At 41.2% G+C, this 19,654-nt stretch overlaps 1 protein-coding gene across 1 annotated transcript in view; it reads right to left on the minus strand.

Annotated features, from left to right (window-relative positions):
• Positions 1 to 938: 938 nt before the first annotated feature.
• LOC145418277 (follicle-stimulating hormone receptor-like) overlaps positions 939 to 19,654 on the minus strand; it is a 137,023-nt gene continuing 118,307 nt past the window's right edge. Inside the window, exons 12-19 of the mRNA XM_080286717.1 lie at positions 18,226 to 18,293; positions 13,638 to 13,799; positions 11,507 to 11,652; positions 10,277 to 10,424; positions 8,364 to 8,493; positions 4,040 to 4,230; positions 1,507 to 1,662; positions 939 to 1,120 (exon numbers count right to left, since the gene is read on the minus strand). Coding sequence (XP_080142843.1) covers positions 939 to 1,120; positions 1,507 to 1,662; positions 4,040 to 4,230; positions 8,364 to 8,493; positions 10,277 to 10,424; positions 11,507 to 11,652; positions 13,638 to 13,799; positions 18,226 to 18,293 — 1,183 coding nt within the window. The remainder of the gene's footprint in view (positions 1,121 to 1,506; positions 1,663 to 4,039; positions 4,231 to 8,363; positions 8,494 to 10,276; positions 10,425 to 11,506; positions 11,653 to 13,637; positions 13,800 to 18,225; positions 18,294 to 19,654) is intronic.

Here is a 19,654-nt window from a genome sequence, read left to right on the forward strand (position 1 = left end):
TTAATTTTTGCCCATTTTTATCTAACTCATTTTTAATTATAATACATACTGTCCGATTCCTTTTTATACATCGCCCTATTCCCCATTCACTCAATTCCAAAATTATAATATTGAAGCCACCAGGAAGTTTGGTGTCTGTCCTCTTTTGTTCTCATACATTCCCTCATTTTATGAACGAATAAATTTTTATTTTTAATCCATTTCCTTACATGAAAAGGAATAAGGTGCCGACATTCTTGTCTTACTAACCTCGCTCTGTCAGACAGACTTAAGTGGCAGTTCTTGCTGACGGTTGCTTTTGGCTTCCCTCAATTCTAATCTTATTGTTGCATTTGGTATACGTCAGTGAAGCTGGTTATTCAAGTTAGTGATGGTCTGAGAGCGATAAACGTTCAACATTACAGTCCTTTCGTACGCAGCACATAAAGGACTGATGTATACCAACATCATCAGTTTCCCAGTCGTCTTTCTTCTAGCCGATCTCATTCTCTTTGGACATGTCGTATCTACATCAATCATCAACGTAGGTAACACTGATGCTGATCAGCATAGTAATTTTCACATTTCCTGTCCAATCTTCAGCTTACTCTCAGTCTTTCCTCTCATTTTCCAGGAGTTAGCATATTTTCTGTTTAGATAGGCTTTAAAATGTACCTTCTGCATTTTTCCATGCATCATTAAAAAACTTTGATTATAATTTAAGTTCACATCAGCACCACAACTTGGTCATAGAGAGGACTCAAGTATATTTTCCCTCTCCACATGAGAGGTCTTAACTGGCATCCATTCTACTGTACACTTCAGTCTCCACTTTTTGCCAGTGAGAAACTTCCATAAGAAACCACTCTACAGTTTGGTCATCACACTTGCACTGAGATTCATAACTGTTTCAAAAGATGCATCAGTTGGTTCATCAGACGTTTCAGTTGGCCTCCACTCTATACTTTGGTCTCTGCTTTGCTGGGGTCGTCCTTGGTGATGGACGCCCTGGACACCTCTACAACGGTGCAGTCGTCGACGGTGTGATTTGCGCCGTTGTGGTGTGGCAGGAAGTCTCGCCCGTTGGTGAGTCGAGATGTGGCACTTCGGAAGAATGATGACCTCGTAAATTCTGAGTCTGCTGGGAAGAAAGGATGAATTGGTGAATGAAAACATAGAGTGTGAAAGAAGAGGAAAGGAGTGGGAGAAATGGCGCTGAGAACCAAGCTGAAATTTGTAGAATATGAAAAAGGAACTGTAGCTTGAAATAATTATATTTGATGCTACATTTTACATAGGAAAAGGGAAGTCCGAAATTTTTGACGTATATTTATGAAACGTCAATGGTTGGTTGATTTGATTAGCCTGCATCCCAGTTTACATTGTTCAGGAGGCAAGAATAGAGAGAAGGCAAACACGTTTTGTGTTTTCCATTAGCCTCAGGAATTATCATAAACTGGCTTATTTTCTCTTACGTCATTCTCAAGAATTATTTTTTTTGCACGATGTTCATAAAGGCGTCCCTACCTGAGTCTCTCCTGGGGGGCCATATGCACACTCCCCGGCCTCTCAGAAAACGGCGTAGCTGAGACCGGAACTTGGTGGTGGTGAAGGTGTACAGGAAGGGGTTTAGTGCTGAGTTGATGGGCAGCAGAACCACCACCACGTACGCGTACAGATCGGCTGGCGGGAGTGAAGAAAGGCTGCACTTGGAAATATTTATTCAAGTTAACGCCAAATGATTTAGTTCAGATGAGACAAACCCAGGCAGAATATTGCTCTATAGATCTCGCGGAGAGGAAGGCCTGGTGGATGGCCAGGCAAGAAGGTGGATCAGTGGTCATGCTGGGCGTTAGGAACATGTGATTGTGATTATTAACCCTTCCAATACGATAACGCCTTTGCATTAATTTTCCTTTCACCAGATTATTTAGCTCTGGAAGGAGCCCTCACCTTTAAGCAGGTGACGCATTTTATTCACTGATGTTGCGACATCCTGAAACTTTTTTTCAATTAATTTAAATATTTTGCAGTGAATTAAAATTATATTGAACCATTCCTGAAAGAAAAGTTTGTCCTAATTTAAATTAATTCGTCAAAGAACCCCGGGAATAGAACAGAAAATACGATATCGAACTGGAGGGTTAATTTATCGTTGTAAATAACGTAGGGGTGACCCACAAGTCTTTTGTGGATGTAAGAATGATGGTGAGATATTTTTGTTTGTTTAAAACTTATGTGGGTTGACTTGGTGAGAGTATGTGGGTGAGGTGGAGGTGACAGGAGGGAAGAGAGTGTTTATGAGGTGGAGTGATGGGATGAAGAGGTATGTGCATAAAGGTGCTATGAGTTGAGGGAAGACGGTCTGATGACAGAAAACATGGTGAAATGGAGGCAATATATTAGTAATCACCACATCTGGGACTGAGGCGTCAGAAAACAGATATACAGAAATATGTGGAATGGGAAGAAAAGAGACCTAGATGAACTGATCGGCTGATGTAAGGAAGAATGAAAGGAAGGGTCATGGTCATAACAGAAGTGTAATTTGACTGCAGGTAGACTGTAAGAATTATAGCCCTCTTAACGCAATGATATTTAATTTTATTCTTGCTATCCCAGACAGTTTTAAATATTTTAGGAGAAAATTTATGAGGTTGTATATAACCATCATTTACCTCTTCACAACAAGAGATCTCGTCAAAAATAATAAGCTATAGGATCGAAGTGACTTACTGATTAAAGCAATGATGATTAGGTTTCAATAATATGCAGTGTGTAAGCAATAATAATATGCCGGAATCTTGATATTCTTGAAAAGTTTGAGGCAAATAAATTAAGAATTACTCAAGAAGATATGATTAACACTCTATTTCACCATCCATCTATTTATAGCCAAGTGCCATAAGCCGATAAGGGGTGGCCACAAACAAATCGCCTCCATGTCGCCCTGTCCTTTGCCATTACGCTGCCCTCCCCCTAACGTACACACCCCTCTCTCATTTACCTCTCCTCTCCATCCCTCCATCTCATCCTCGGTTTCCCCCACCTTCACCACCCCTCCATCTCACATACACTCTCCTTGTTTGTCTCTCATTCTCCATTATCTCCACAATGGCCTAATCACCTCAGTGTATTTCTCCTAAAGCTTTCTGTCACATGCACATTGACACCAAAATGCCCCTTCACTTCCTCATTTGTCAGTCTGTCTCTTCATGTAATTCCACATGCTCCTCTCAAATAACTCATTTCCACTGCTCTCATTCGTGACTAATGTCTTTCCAACTATTTGCAAGCTTCGCGTCCATACGTTAGAGTTATTATCACAATACTATCATGCAGCCACTTTTTAACTTCCATGTTGACTTTCTTATTTCTTATCACTGCTCTCAGAGAACTGGCAACATTTTTTTCCCTTTTAGTACGCTTTCAAGCACTTCATCCTCTAAACTTCCATTGTTACTCCTTACACTACCCAAGTACGTAAATGTACTCACATTTTCAATTTCATCACAAGAAAATATGATTAACATTGATTAAAAGTGACGTAAAGTTAGTAAAAAAAAAAAGAAAAAGCATGTAAAAGTAACAGTCACTGTTGCATGGGATATCCAACTGAAGGATACCAGTTTGATGCGTGTGTGACAGAAAAAGAAAAGTTACTCTTTGCATTGTCTCTAATTACCTCCTTCAGCGAAGTTGGAGCAGGTTATGTATTTACCTATGTTCGTCTGTTTGTTTGTCAGTTTGTCCACACGATATCTCCAAAAGATCCCAATGAATTTCAATGAAATTTTGTGGAAGGGTGGGCCACGGGCCAAGAAAGAACTTATTAAATTTGGGGACGGACCAGGATTTGGATCCGGATCCTGCAAGAGCATTGTCGGGTGTGTGCGTTCTCTTAGTATTTTCTAGCTGGGGACGTAACTGATGTAACTAAGGGTATCAGTAAGGTTGTAATTGAATGTGTAAGTAAGGTAGTCACTGATGATGTAACTGAAGATGTATCTGAAGCTGTAACAGAGGACCAAACGATCAGAATAATCAAGGAGTAACTTACGCTTAATATCGATCTCTGCAAGTGCCATGATGCGTAATATGATGATGGGGGTCCAGCAGAGGCAGTCAGTGAAGACGATGAAGAAGAAGCGCATGGCAAACTCTCGGTCCCCCAGAGAGAGTGGTGTGTTGGCTCTGGTACGGCGGATGCTGCAGAACATCCCCGTATACGACGTGAGGATTACCACCACACTGACAGGAAGAGAAATGAAGGTGTTACAGGGAGTGGTGTGTTGGCTCTGGTATGACGGATGCTGCACAATGTCCCCGTTAAGGACATAAGGATTACCGCCACACTGAGAGCAAAACAGACCAAGTGTTAGGAGTGCAAGCTGCTAATGATGGCTGTAACTCTCGGAACCTGGAAGGTCGTATTTTGTATGCTTCGGAAATTTTCTAATAAGAATTCTTTAGAGATTTATTTTGCACAGAATATCTCTATATTCTCTTACGGAATTGGTGTAAATATTCCCGATATTAAAACATTAAAATATATTAGGCAAAATATATCGTTAAGAAAAAAGTTCTACGATTTTTTTTTTTTAATGCCGCCTTGAATATAGTCAGAAACAATAATAAGCAAGTTAGTAACAAGGCCAAGATAAGTGTGAGTGTCAACAATACGTCAAAAATGGTTGCAACTCCTAACACGGTCATATTAAGTTAACAGACAGGCATGAGACTTGAATCAATCAGATGCGTGTGTTGACTCTGCTTTGACGAATGCGTCAGAACACCCCTATATAAGACATCAGGATTACCACATCCATGAGTGGAAAAAAAGAGATATGGCTGTGGCCAATATACGACATGGAGAGAGAGAGAGAGAGAGAGAGAGAGAGAGAGAGAGAGAAACGCTTTGGAACAACCCTGTAAAAGACTTAATGATATTACCGTCCTTAGAGAAACAAAGAATAACAATCAGTAATGAAAAATCTGGATGATATTTGCAAGGTAAGGAAAAGAAGGGTGTAGGCTTTGTGGGTGCAAGAGAGACAAACAGGCAAGAAGGAACAAGGAAGAGAGGAATAAGAGAGTACAAAGAGACGGGTAAGAGAGGAAAATGGCGGTATAGAAGACCAGCGAAGAGAGGGGAATAAACAAGGGAAGGAGAGAGATACTAAATACAGAATGTGTGAAAATAACTGGAATCCCGGGGATTGTGGCGTCAAACTGATCGACAGAAACTGAGCATTACAAGAAAATTTTATACTTTTCAGTACAACAGTAAAAAGAGAATGACGCATATTTATTTTTATTTCCATGGGGTACCATAACTAAGTGTGCAAAATGGTGACTAATTTACTTTATTATACTGAACTAAACCAAACTCGGCTGGTGATTCACGCGTAGCACCTACATCTTCTATAACATATAATATCCGTAACAGCCACGCTCTTTCCTGCTGAATCCTCAGTAATAAGGTGTACTTAAAAAATACAAGGGTACAATAATAAGTATTCAGTTTACTCTCAGACTCACGACAAAGAAAGGAACACAAACATAAAATGAAGTGCCGAGAGCTCGCACCTTAAGCTGTCGACGCAAAGCATCAATCAGTATGCCTCCGCCAAGCCTTGCACACGGACTCACCATACTGCCTCAATGACAGGCCTCAGTGTGGGTTATATTGAAACTAAAGATAAACCAAGTCGACTCCATGTAACCGTGACATATGACCACATGACCTTGCTGATCTAATCTGTTCACCTTCCCTTCATACTGTATCACTGACAAAATTTAGTCGAAATCCATCAAGAGGTTCAGGAGGTATGGTTCCCATGCCCAGGACCTTAACCTTTGACCTCTTGACCTTGCTGACCTAATCAGTTCATAGTCCCTTCATTCTCTATCACTGACAAACGTTTGGCCGAAATCCGTCAAGGGGTTCGGGAGACGCCCACACCCCATGACCATAATCTGTGATCCATTGACCTTGCCGACCGAATCAGTTCATCATTCCTTCATCCTGTATCACTGACAAAAGTTTGGTCAAAATTCGTAGACAGGGTTAGGAGATACCTCACCGACAATGATAAACTAAGTTGAATGCCCCTGACCTTTGACCCCTTGACCTTGCCGACCTAATTAGATCATCGTCCTTTCCTACTGTATCACTGACAAAAGTTCGATCGAAATCCGTCAATGGGTTCAGGAAAAGTAGCACCCACAATAGTGTTACACATGCACGGACTCACACACGCACGCACGGACAGACCAATCACTTAATACCTCCTCCACTAAAGGTGGGAGGTGGCATTAAAAGGCAGTCCAGTAATGCTTAGCACTTCCTTTCCTCTCGCCATAGAGTTGGTGGGTGCCATCAACATCCATATATCCAGGCATCTAATCCATCCACTAATTGATCCATCCATCTACCTGATCTGTTTATCTGTCTTCCCATCTAAATGCTTTAGCAATTTCCCATTAACCCATCTGACAACCTGTGTTTCCTTCCATACTTTTACCTAAAAGTATTCTCTTGTTCCCCAACACTTTTGCCAACCTACCTTTTGATCCATCTACCATCCACTCCTAGCAATTGTTACATTGCATCATTTTCCCCTAAGATTTATTTACAAATTCATGACGGAACTGTACCACCAAATTGTAAACTCATATCTGTTCAGATTTCCCAAACTAACCAAACCTTTCCAATCCTATGCCAAATTTTCAGATATACCTAAACATCCTGAAAGTCGTACATCCTAGAGCAACACTAATGGATGTTAAACCCCTTCCAAAATATAGCAATCATATTTCAAGCTTTTCTACACGTTCTCATATGGTAAACACTGAATCCTCAAAGTTTCAATGTTTACCTAATCTACAGACTTGCAACAAAGAACGAGTCCTACAAGATAACAACATAAGCAAGCTGGGCACCAGGCTAGCTAACATAACATAAGTAATTCCTTAGTATCACATTAATTCAGTCACTCAGCAACTCAGTGACAAGGACGTTTTAAAGTTTGACCATTTGGAGGGTCTGACAATTAACCCATTTACATTGTTCAACAGACCTTGGTAATTGCACAAGGTAAAGTGTTGCTGTTTGCTGATGACACAGTATTGTTGAGTGAAGATGAATGGGAGTTGAAAGGTTTGGTGAATGAATTTGGGACAGTGTGTAGGAAGAGGAATCTGAAAGTTAATGTAAACAAGACTAAAGTTATGGTGTTTGAGAGGAATGAAGTCACAAAATGTACAGTGAGGTTGGATGGTGAGGAAATGGAAAATGTGAATGCATTCAAGTACTTTGGTAGTGTGATGAGTAAGGATGTAACGATGGGGGATGAAGTGCGTGAAAGGGTACAGCAGGGAAGGAAGGTTGTTGGTTCATTGAAAGCAGTGAGGAGAAACAGGGAGGTGATTATGGAAGTTAAGAAGTCACTGCATGATAGTATTGTGATCCCTACCCTAACATATGGAAGCGAGGCGTGGACCTTGCAAGAGGGGAACAAGTCAAGAGTGAGAGCAGTGGAAATGAGTTATTTGAAAGTAGCATGTGGAGTGACATGGAGGGACAGGTTGACGAATGAAGAAGTGATAGAACGTTGTGGGGTGGATGTGGATGTGGTTGAGAAGATAAAGAGAAATACACTGAGGTGGTTTGGACATGTGGAGAGAATGGAGAATGAAAGACTAAGAGGGTGTATGTAGGTGAGGTGGAGGGAGGGAGAGGGAGGAGTAGACCGAGGATGAAGTGGAGGGATGGAGTTGAGAGGTATATGAGGGAGGGGGGAGGGAGTTGGGGGGAGGGTAGTCAAATGGTGGGTGACAGACCGACTTCGAGGCGTTTTATCTGCGGCCACCCTTTGAGGGATTAGGGCGTCGGGCTATAGATAGATAGATAGTAATGTAAATGCTATGTTAATGCTACTTTGTGTTTACTTCACAATTCAGAGATACTGCGCAAAACTTTTTCCTTGAAGGATACTCAGTGGCCGAGAACACAATAGTTGGCAAGCATTATTGTCGTGATCATTTATCAACTTTCGCATATATCAGACAATCTGAAGAGCAATAATAAAGTTCCACTGACTCGTGCCCATCATATCCCAAGTCCCCTGAACTGCTGTTCGAGCTCGTGTTGATATCACTGGTTTGTAAAACGAGACGCACTCGTAAACTTACATCTGGCCAATACTCTTGCATTCCACAGCATAAGAGGAATGTTTTAGGAAAAAAAAGAAAGCAGCAAAAGCCGATAGCCTCACCTTTTATCTCTTTGAAGAAACTTGAATGTACTGAAAGTCTAAATGAACGATTTCATTCAGCCGAAAAACGAGTGGTAAATTTAGCTGATTAAAACTACCACTGACCCGATTTGGTTGATGCCAACGAAGATGAATGCCGAGTACAGCCATCCAGGTACCCATGGGTCGTCCAGGTGAAGGGGGAAGCACAGGCCATTGGTGCCGTAGAACCCTTGACGGCTGTGATAGTATACCACTGGGGGAGAGAGGGAGGGGGTATGAAGCATAGGCCGTTGGTGCCGTAGAACCCTTGACGGCTGTGATAGTATGCCACTGGGGGAGAGAGGGAGGGGGTATGAAGCATAGGCCATTGGTGATGTAGAACCCTTGACGGCTGTGATGGTTTACCACTGAGAGAGAGAGAGAGAGAGAGAGAGAGAGAGAGAGATGACAATGGTGATATAACTAGCCTTCGGGTATTTCGTATTTCAACACTGAATAGTGAAAAAATTTATTCAAGAAAGCTTTTTGTACTGGAAAGCTTGGATGATCAAAGCTTTTTATCAGACAGAGTGGGAAGAAGAAACTTTTTACTAAATCACTGGCTGAGAATAACCTATTTTGTATTTTATTGTGGTTAACGTCAGACGACTTTGCTAAGCTCACGAGAAACGTAGGACACCAGTAATGTCCGTAACTATTGAAATGTATGTTTGTATTATCCACTAACTTGGAAGTTAGTACTTTACATTTTTTTTTTTTCTGGCAATCGTCGAGTGGTTTTACCAAGATCAATAGACACTAATACATCAAACACTGAATCCTCGGCGATTAAATTTTTTGTCAAGAATATATAGCTTTACAAATGACAACTGTACTTAGATTTAAATCAGGCCATGACTGACAAGTTCGGATGCTAGAGAACTGCATCAGTAATTGATAAGGATAGCAACAAGACATTTGGGGGTTTGCCAAGAAGTCCGATGGAAGGAAGGGATCAGGGAAAACGGTGTGAGCTCTGTAAAAAATGTTCTGCTTATAGTTGGCCAACTCAGTTTTAATGAACATTTTACACATGCCTCAGTTATCTCCTTCAGAGAGTTCATCACCTACATCCACACACTTGATCCAGCGAGCCTGCCGTTAATGGAAGCATTGCTAGAGCTTTTCTTTCTTGTTGTTCTTCAGACTGGATATATTCGGTCTATCAAAATGATGCCCTTTTATCCGAAATTCAATTGGGGAACAACCAACAATCGCAATTTGTTAAGTCAGGTGAAGCATGTGGCAGTAGGATCCATTGATTTTTTTTTTCTTGAGTCAAAATCTGCTGGGTAACAGTGCTGTTTGGCTGACCAAACTGCCATGGTGAAGCAGCCACCCACCATCTTATCTTTTGCGTCGACTGAGTCGTACTGGCTCATCATATTTTTATAACTTCCAAGTGTAAAGCTGCATTAACATCATTTAATCTTGGGAGAAGGTCTGAGGGCATAAATCAACTTCCATGACCCTAACTTACAACCTTGATTGATGATACTGTGCCAACAGCATCTGCCCAAGTGCTGTGGGAAATCGACGGCGGGCAGGACACGTAATTTTAATTTTGTCATTTATAATTGTGAACCAGCACGTAGTATCGTGTTGTTTGGTAATATATGGCACGTAGGAAATTGGCTGATGAACAACAACCAACGGCGTTTATCAATGGCCACCGATAAAACCCTCATCAGAACTTTTATATCAGCCCTTGCAGACCGTGAGCAAATTAATTAGAAAGGCACAGTAATTTACGCTATAGCATAATTTCATGTGCTATTAGCAAGGACAGTACAACAATATTTTGAGGTTTAAAATGAAATATACCTGGTGCAATGCATAGTAAGATTCCACTTACCCAGATGGAACTTTGGAAGGATATTTGTTGGTAACTGTGTTGCTGAAGGCTATAGCTAAGCAATGCACTTTGAGCAGTCACCCCAAAGATCAATATAATTGGAGTGATCATGAAAATCCGAAATACAATGCAAGAAGTTTACCTGGCACGATAGCTAGTGTGATGCCAGTCGCCCAGATACAAGCCAGTGCCACCTTAGCGCCATCTAGGGACAGCTTAGGGGCTCGCAGGGGCCACGTGATGCACAGCCAGCGCTCCACAGACATGAACGACAGCAGCAACACAGACATCTGCCACAAAGATTAGCATCACATGTACTAGATTTTGTTATGGTGGTATTTTGTCGATACTCAAGCCATTTTATTATTAACATTTTATATCAGCTGATGATACGTTAAACATCTGGAGATGTGGTGGTAGAGCTCTTGCGTCGGAACGCACTGTGACTGATGTGTTAAACTTCGAGCTTCAGAGTTTTCTATCATGGAAGTACCGAAAACACCACAAAGGGAGTAGGTCAATATCCTAGCTTATTATTATTCTGGACTACAGTAACCTAGTCCAGAGGATGAACCCGCCAAGTGGAGTATTGTGCAAAAGACAATTAACGTTTTCCTGACGGATGCCAAGTGAAACCTTAGGTTTTAGTCCGTATTTTCATGCAAAGCGACGGTGACCAAGAAACGTAAACTGAGTTCCAAACAAAGGTAAAATGTTAAATCAAATAAAATGAAATACTTGTGCTGGTCTGGTAGAAGTACAAGTTTTCTGTGTTCATATATGAGTATAGAGTTAACAGTCTGTGCCCAGACACCTAGCAGTGTTCTTAGGTGTCATATATTTTCAAATGTCGCCACCTTAATATTATATACACTTTACATATTCAATAATTGCCAGAGCTGTGTCATTCAGCACGTATCAGTAGTCCATGTGCAAGAATATTAAAAGCAGATTAACAGAGTCATCGAACTGTTCCCTGCTCCAGCCTGTGATCTCTGCTCAACCGTATATCTGTCTGGACAGTGGATTCGGAATTGATATGGTAAGATTTGATATTAGGGTCAGTTTTGATGAATGAGTAGGAGAACCTCCGTGTCCGACCCAAACTTAGCTTACTTAGTTAAAGAAGCTTCGCCAAATCCTACTTTGTCTGATGTAATAGGCTGCCAGTAACTGTGCACTGCCAAAACACTAACCAGTATTAGGGACCTAACATGACATGATCTAAACTATCTTAACCTAACCTATGTTATCTTACCCTAACCTTTCCCATCTTATCTTCCCTAACCTAGCCTATCTAATCTTACCCTGACCTGACCTATCTTATCTTACCCTAATCTAACCTGTCTTATCCTAACCTAACTTAACTAACCTCTGCTGATATCATGGCCAGGATGCCGGTAAGGGTGCACTGCCACGACCGCATCCAGTAGTAGGCGTGCTGGCTGTACTCTGACCGGAACTCCACATCCTTCACCGCCACCACCATCAGGTACAACCCAGTCAGCAGGTCGGCAACTGGGGAAGCAGAGACACCAAGATACCAGGGTCAAACCACTGTACTGGAGGTAGCAGAGGATAAAATAAATAGAATATATAAAATTATCTGGTTTTAACCTGAGTAACACACTTGTGGGAGCCCTTAGCACTGAAAAGTGCTAATGAAGACCGTTTTAACTCTCTACCTACCAAAATTTCTCATTTGAATAGCCTGGTAAATAAAATGAAATGTTCGATCACTAACGTCATACAGTTAATGACACAAAGGGTGTAGGCTTCTCGTCTTCTACCTTCAGTGCCTTGACCCCGATGGCTTATAACCGATTTTGTTCTTGCTACCTCCAATCGGTTTTACTTGGCTATGGAGAGACCTTTAAAACTCTCCAATATAAGAACACATCACTGCACTGAACGGGATAATAACAACCACAACAGCCACAGCTTCATAACCCCATGCCTTGAAGCGTAATACATGTGACTGGTTGTTACTGTCAAGGGACTGTGTAGCTCTTTCTCTCTCATCTCCTGTGAGGCACTGTAGTCCTCCTCTGTGTCACACACCCTCACACATCAACACTTCTTACCCCCCCCCCCTTTTTTTTTACTGGATACAATGATACGGCTGTCTAAAAAATCTGGGGTGTTTACTCGGTTAGAAGCCAACATGGGATATACTGACAGGAATCAAAAGAGGCGGATCAGGGGATGAAATGGGCCGAACAAGAGGACTGGTGGAGTAATTTACTGGTGAAATGGCCATTAATACTATTAATTTGTTGACGTATTTTTATATTTCTTCTGATATTTCTACAAGATTTAATTATCCAAAAAACATTTGTTTTTATTAATGAAGGGGTAGATACAGCATTCATTAATCCTCACACTGAAGACGTCTCTCCTAAGCTAAATAAAGCCATCCAGTAGTGGTAAAAACAGTAATATTATAATAGGCTCCAGGGCTGAAGAGATTAACCCTCCACGTACTCTTACTGTTTTCTCTTTCTAACTCCATGCGTGTTTGCTAAGCTTAGTGTAGATCTTTCGTATTCAAGGAGTTGATGAACAAAGTAGATAAATTCTCTAATTCGATAGTCAAAACTTTAGTACAATCTTCTGAAGGTTTCAGTTCAGCATAACATATAAGATTTTATCCCATAGGGGGAGGGGAGAGTTAAATAGAAAATATGGTATGGCATATCTACTTGGGTTTGTTGAGTATGATGAGTATGAAGATTGTTATTGGATCTGTTAGCGAAGGGACTGTTGATTACATATTGTTCGTTTGTTTTGGCCGGATAGAACTGGGTCACAATCACAGCTTGACCACTACGTCGCGGCTGTATGAAATTCGATGAGGCATAGTTATGAGGTACGAATAAACCTTCTTAATTACTAAACAAAACGACCCTGACAACGTTTGGTCATCAACCAGACTGGAAAGGAATAGTGACCTTTGTTGTGGAAAACAAACTTGATGCAGTGAAGCTGAAAACCGTTGTCGTCTGAACTGTAGAAAATAATTGTTTACAAATTTGGTTGCTGAAATTCGCATACAATATACATTTCATGGCATTATTAAATCGACCAATAGATTCTAACGATCACGTCCTTCATAATGTATTTTTGCATCTGGTGCATGAACTTTATTACAAAAGTAATGCTAAGTGTTTTTATAGACCCCTTCCGATATATTTTTGTTTCTTGATAAACTTTTCATATAATTTGACTTCCCTTAACACATTTTTTGTGTATTGATCCCTTATTTTGTTCCATACAGAATCATTCTCTCTCTCTCTCTCTCTCTCTCTCTCTCTCTCTCTCTCTCTCTCTCTCTCTCTCTCTCTCTCTCTCTCTCTCTCTCTCTCTCTCTCAAGCTATGCGTATAACAATTTAAATATTAATCAGTCAGTCTATCCACCTATCCATCCAAGTATGTATGTATAAACGTATATTTATATGCATGCACATCAGTCATTTCCTTCCTGTTAATCAGCTTGTCTCACCTGCCAGGCTGCGTATGAAGAGGGAGAGTATCTTGTTGTCATCCCTGGAGAAGACCCTACCGGCCAGCACTGTAAGGTTGCCCACCAGTGTTGTCAGAGCCACCAGCCACACCGCCACACGCAGCTCCTTGCCAACCAGCAGGTGTTGGAACGACGACACACCTGCAGCCACCACCACAGCTGTGTCAGACAGGTGTGCAAGTGTGGAGGAGTGTACATGGATGTGGGAGTGGTATGGACTGGTGTGGGTAGAGACCCTAGAGAAAGAGACTGGACAGGCAATATTTTTAGCTGCTTACAGATCGGTCAGCCGACATGGAGGAATTTTGGTCCAAACGCCTCACAGTCTGGGTGCTGGCTGGTTGAAGATTCGTCTTAAGCTACATTTCGTCACCTGCTGTGATACGTGATTGGTTGAAGAATAAAATTTCGCTATAACTGTAGCATATTTTGTTAATTTCAGAGACTGAAGGTTTTCATTTCAATCTGCATCTCAACTTATGGATTTTACTTAAAAGTACACGTAAACACCCGAGATAATCGCCGAATTATAAGGTTTGTAGGTGGTGGCGACCATCATCCACTCACTTGATGTAATGCTGCCTACTTCTTCCTTAGTCTTTATCATTCTTTTTCTGTGCTTGCCCTCCTCTCTTCCTATTTCTCCCATCTTTCCTGTCACTTCTTATTGCTTTTCTTTCCTTTACAGGTGGCTTTACATTGACTGACAAGCCAATGGTTTCCTGTAAGCCAAGAAACCATTTACAACGCTGGGTGGTAATCATATAACCAAACCATACGTGCTCCCTACTTGTCAGCAAGTGGGTTGGTGGAGGGTTAGTGCCCCTCCCCGTAAAACAAATAACTCAAAGTCAAATGGCCACCCCTTACAGGATTATGGCGTCTGGAAGTAGATAGATAGATAGACAAACCAAACAGTTGGTAGCCGAAAAATGGGTGGTGCTGTGGTCTTTTACTGTTTTTTGTTTTTTTTGTCCTTCTTAATGGTTTGATTGTGGTGCACTTGAGTGCAGTAACACTCATGGACCTTCTATGATCCACCAAGAAGGAAATTATGGGATATTAAGGTGAAGAGAACAAGCTGGTCTGCAAGTAAGTGTCATCGGCTTTGTTAGGCAACTTTTATTTATTTTAAATGTATTTGGACCACATCCACAAGGGGAGGTAAACCTAAACACTATCCCGATGGAAACTACTTTACCACAATTATTGATATCAAGAAAAACAACTTTTTTTTTTAAATAAACAAAAACCCCATCAAACTTAAAAACCGCGGGCAAACTAAGTAAACACAGCTGGTGATAATTGATATAGTGTCATCTGGTAGCTCGTCGCAGATCTTTATATGTTTCGAAATAAACCTAGCTGATACACTGAGTAAAATCTCATTTATATACAGCTTTATTTATTAAGAAAACACCATTTGTGCAAACATAGCATAACAGACGATCAAAAAAGCGCCATACAATATGAAAAGCAGTGAAGTGGCCTGGTGTTATCTAACAGTGATCGCTGATCTTTATACATGCTTGGATGATGCCCAGGAAACATCCATTCACTGCACCAGCATGCCGGTTGTCCAATCTCACTTTCTGCTGGGTCTCTAGGTGTGGGTGGATATGAAAGGGTGGAGGTGGGTACGTGGATGTCCCTGTGGGTAAGCATAGATGTGGGAGGGTGTGCAAACGTGGAACTGGGTACATGGATGTGGCAGTAGGTACTGGCAGTCTGGGTGAGTGTGCAAGAATGGAGGTGGGTACATGGATGTGGGAGTGCGTGTGGATAGCTGTAAGTTGGTGTGCAAGGGTGAAGGTGGGTACATGGATGTGGGAGTGGGTGTGGATAGGTGTGGGTAGGTGTGCAAGGGTGGAGGTGGGTATAAACATGTAGCAGTGGGTACTGATAAGTGTGGGTGGATGTGAACGAGTGGACGTGGGTACATGGATGTGATATGGGTGTGAATGGGTGTTCAAAAATAGAAGTGGGTACATGGATGTGGCAGTGTGTGTGGATAGGTGGGGGTAGTTGTGCAAGGGTGGAGGTGGGTACATTGATGTGGCATTGGACTGGCAAGGGACTGCATACATGTGGACAGGTCAGCGAGACGTGTGCAAGTAAGGGTTTCCAGCGGTCAAGATGTGGCCAAAGGAATGTGGGACAGAGATTAGGTATGTGTGTATGTGTGTGTGTGTGTGTGTGTGTGTGTGTGTGTGTGTGTGTGTGTGTGTGTGTGTGTGTTTGCATAAACAAACAGGATGGGAGCTCGATGGAAATGAGGGAACGATGACACGCCTGATGAAACAAAGACGGGTGTAGGTGAGTTTGGAAGGACGTGAGTGTACATAGAGGTTGCTTGTCGTTAGGAGGAATGTGTAGGTTGAAACTGTAAGGATGAGTGTGTAGATATGTAGAAAACCTCCTCGCGTTCCATTATACAGTTTTGCATCTGCATCGCACCTGCTTTGTTATCAACATCACACTCATAGACTTTTAACTCTCTTGGACCCGCACTCCCCACCACATTTGCAAGACGTGAATCATAACCACACTGCATCCGTAAACACAGAACTCCACGATTGCACTGCCATCATATATGTACATGTCAAACTCCTACATTAATTAATCAGAAGTGAAAATCAAATTCTTCTACACTCCTTTATTATGTACATACTTATATAATTTATTGTAAATTCTACATGTGTACCGCAGTGAAGAAAATAGAGCCACCGACGCAATGCATCTGCTGAGGAAAGGGGCACACCCACACTGCATCAGAAATTATTTCCTTGTTGTATCCTGCAACCACATCATGATGTGGGATACTGTAACCATAACACCATGTGGTGCGATTCCTCCTGTGAAGAGCTCTGGTAACGAACCTGGAAAGAGTGGCTGTGAAGATCTGGTGGGCAGTGGTTCGTGTATGGTGGTTTGGTGACGAAGGTCGCAGGGTGCCGTTGTGGGTGTGGGTGCACATGGGTGCACTGAGCGCACTGACACGCAGGTGTGGGTTTGGGTGAGAGTTTGGAAAACGTTGTCGTCCAGATTTAGTGTGAAAAAGGAGTGGTGTGATAGCGAAGGATGCAGGTTGTTGTGAATGAGTGTGTGAATCAGTAATTCTGATTAGAGCGACTGGAACCATTCACGAGAGCGGGTGTGTAAGTCGGAATGTGGGAGGGGTGTGTGTGTATGTGTATATTTATTTTTTAATGCAAAAAAAAAAAAAAAAAAAAAAACAAGATTAAAAGACAACATAAACATTTCCTCTCCTTAGAAACTTGACAGCCGAAATAGAGGTCCACTAATGTCGAGGTCACACACTGATGGGAATAATAAGTATGGAAGATAGTTCCAGAGATGACGAATTTGGAACCTGTATGCAAATTCAACAACAGCCAGCATTAAATAAACTGGGACTTATATATATTCTTCAAGGCTCTGTTAATATCTCCTTTTTTCTACTGAGTGAAACGGTGATCAGGATAGGCGCCTTCTCATTATCATTATTAATATTTTCCCTTTTTGCATTAGATTTTGTCAGATGTGAAAAAAAAAAAGTAATACATCAGTTTTCCAGAAAATAAGTGCAGTACCATTTAAGAATTCTGTTGTACCAATACGCATGAGTTAAATCGCGCAGGCTTGTACCTACTAATGACTCCCCAAGTAGTGCGGCGCTGCCGGCTACATGACCCGCGAGTGATGACGCCATGCTACTATTTTAGTGCTATGCTTTATTATAAACTAAACACATTCAGTATGATATCTTTTATATATTGTCCTTGCCATTAGCCAACTATTATGCACGGTTAAGGAGAGACATTTTGTTGTGATGGCATTAAATACAAACTCCACTGACATCTTTTGATAAAAAGAAGTGCTTCACGTAGGTAGATAACCAACATGTAACAATAATGAAACAAAATGCTACACTAAACTGAAGGAGTTAAGTCCCAAAGTAGGATCTTACCACTGAAATATGGCAATACGTCAGAGATACTTGTATAAGGTAGTTATAAAGTTTTTATATCCTTACTTTTCACAGTCCCCTATTACCCAGTCATAGATGAAATGATACTCGGTTAATGGGGAACATTTGCACATTAACATGACAGAATAATAATTAACCCTCTCTTGCTAGGAATAGCTCTATTATTCTACTTCAACAAATGATAAAAAATTCTGAGTCTAAATGCCTGAGTGTTAATATTGTTAATATTAACATACATGATCGTCATTATAATTTCACACAATTTTATTCATCTGAAAGTGAGGCATGGGATCCTGAGAGTTCTAAAGGTATCCTAGGTTAGTTTAAAAATATCCTAATGACTGTGTCATTAAAAGCAAGTGTCCAGAGGTATAAGTAAACTCCTAGTTCTGTATGCCCGTTTATTGAACAATTGCAATTGTTAAATGTGATCTGTCTGCATCCCAAAAATGTCAAACATGTTCTGCCATCATCAAATGTTTCAGACTTTGTCAAAAAGTTGAATTTTAACACATCTTCCTACACTCAGATTTTAATAACACAGCTTTGAGAGCTCAAGAAAAAATATGTCCTTACCATCAGTTTTAGGTCGACAGTCCTTAACCTGAAGGAGGTAACCACAGTAGCGAAATCTCTTGAAATACCTGAAATTATGATGACAGCTTTATTACTTCATTAACAAAAAGGAGCATACTCTTGTTGACTTGACAGATGATGACATTTTCCCTCACAGAAAGAGGTCGTACATGAGTGTGGTAAATGCCTACCTCTTATTTATTTTATTACAGTTAGAGGCAGAGAATTTAAGCTAAATATTGATGGGCTGATGGTTCCACATGGTTCTGAAACCCAGTTACTAGCACTTGTTGTGTTGGTTAATGGTCCCTTGTCAATACAGCTATACCAGGAGGCTTAGGATGGTGTATTTGTGTCCAGAGACACTGGAACCTTTTAGAAATTAAGTGTTCTGTTGCAGGTTTAGGCTTATGTGTGCATCAGGTAAAGTGAGGAAGATTCCGGAGATTTCGGCATTAGTTTTGGTTTCGTTCTATATTACCTTACGAATTAGTTCGTTATTACTGTTATTGTATGTTGTTGATTTGGGTGTATTGTTGTGTGCACGTGAGTTCTCTCCTGGGATCAAGAATTAGCATTGTTCCTCTGGACAATGCAAGTTTCTTTACTGGAATATTCTGGATACGCTATTAGGGGAAGCCGAGGGGGGGGGGGCGGTTGAGAGTAAAGACCGTCCTTTCGCCGGATGAGTTAGATCGGTTTCTCATAAAAGACTTTGTAGTAAACTTGTAGAGAAGTTTTGTATATATTGAACTTGTGGACGAGCGGTTGTTATAGGTGAGTAGCTTGTAAGTATATAATCTTGGTTCCCTTTTGTCATGCAATGACAGGAGAGGTAAAGAATAGTATGGGACTATTTTTATTTGTCTTGGAAATATTAACAAAGTCTCTCACACACGAGTGAAGTGTAAAGTAGAGTCCCACTAGCTACCTTCCTGTCTCTCTCTCTCTCTCTCTCTTCCATGTTGCTAAGCCCTTCTCCCTACTACCTGCCGATTCTGTCGCCTGTCTCCTTCTGCCTCTGCTTCCTAAATTCTGGTGTAGCAGGGGTCGTGTCACGTGTGTTACACTGTGGTTGGAAAGTTCTAGACGCCTGTGTGTGAGTATGTGTGTATGTGTGTGTATGGTCACGAGGCGCTGTCGTGTGCCTATAAAGCATTCCTTGAGTTAAGAGTGTGTAAGCATGTTTAGCATTGCTCGATTCTCGCAGACACAATACTTTCTCATCATCTGACTTGCTGCTTCTATCTGTCTCTCTATCTATCTATTTATCTATTTATCTTTTATGATTTGTAATTATAATATGGAGTCCTACATATGCTCGGCCATGCCGCTGAAGGTCCTCCGACAGCAATCATCATTGACATATGCTAATCTATTAGTACATAATATTGATTATAATATTGTATACATATAATATTCATAGTAA

This window comes from Coenobita brevimanus, chromosome 113 (assembly GCF_032717465.1).
Source record: "Coenobita brevimanus isolate Jiangsu-jjx chromosome 113, ASM3271746v2, whole genome shotgun sequence".
In the NCBI taxonomy this organism is placed as follows: domain Eukaryota; kingdom Metazoa; phylum Arthropoda; class Malacostraca; order Decapoda; family Coenobitidae; genus Coenobita; species Coenobita brevimanus.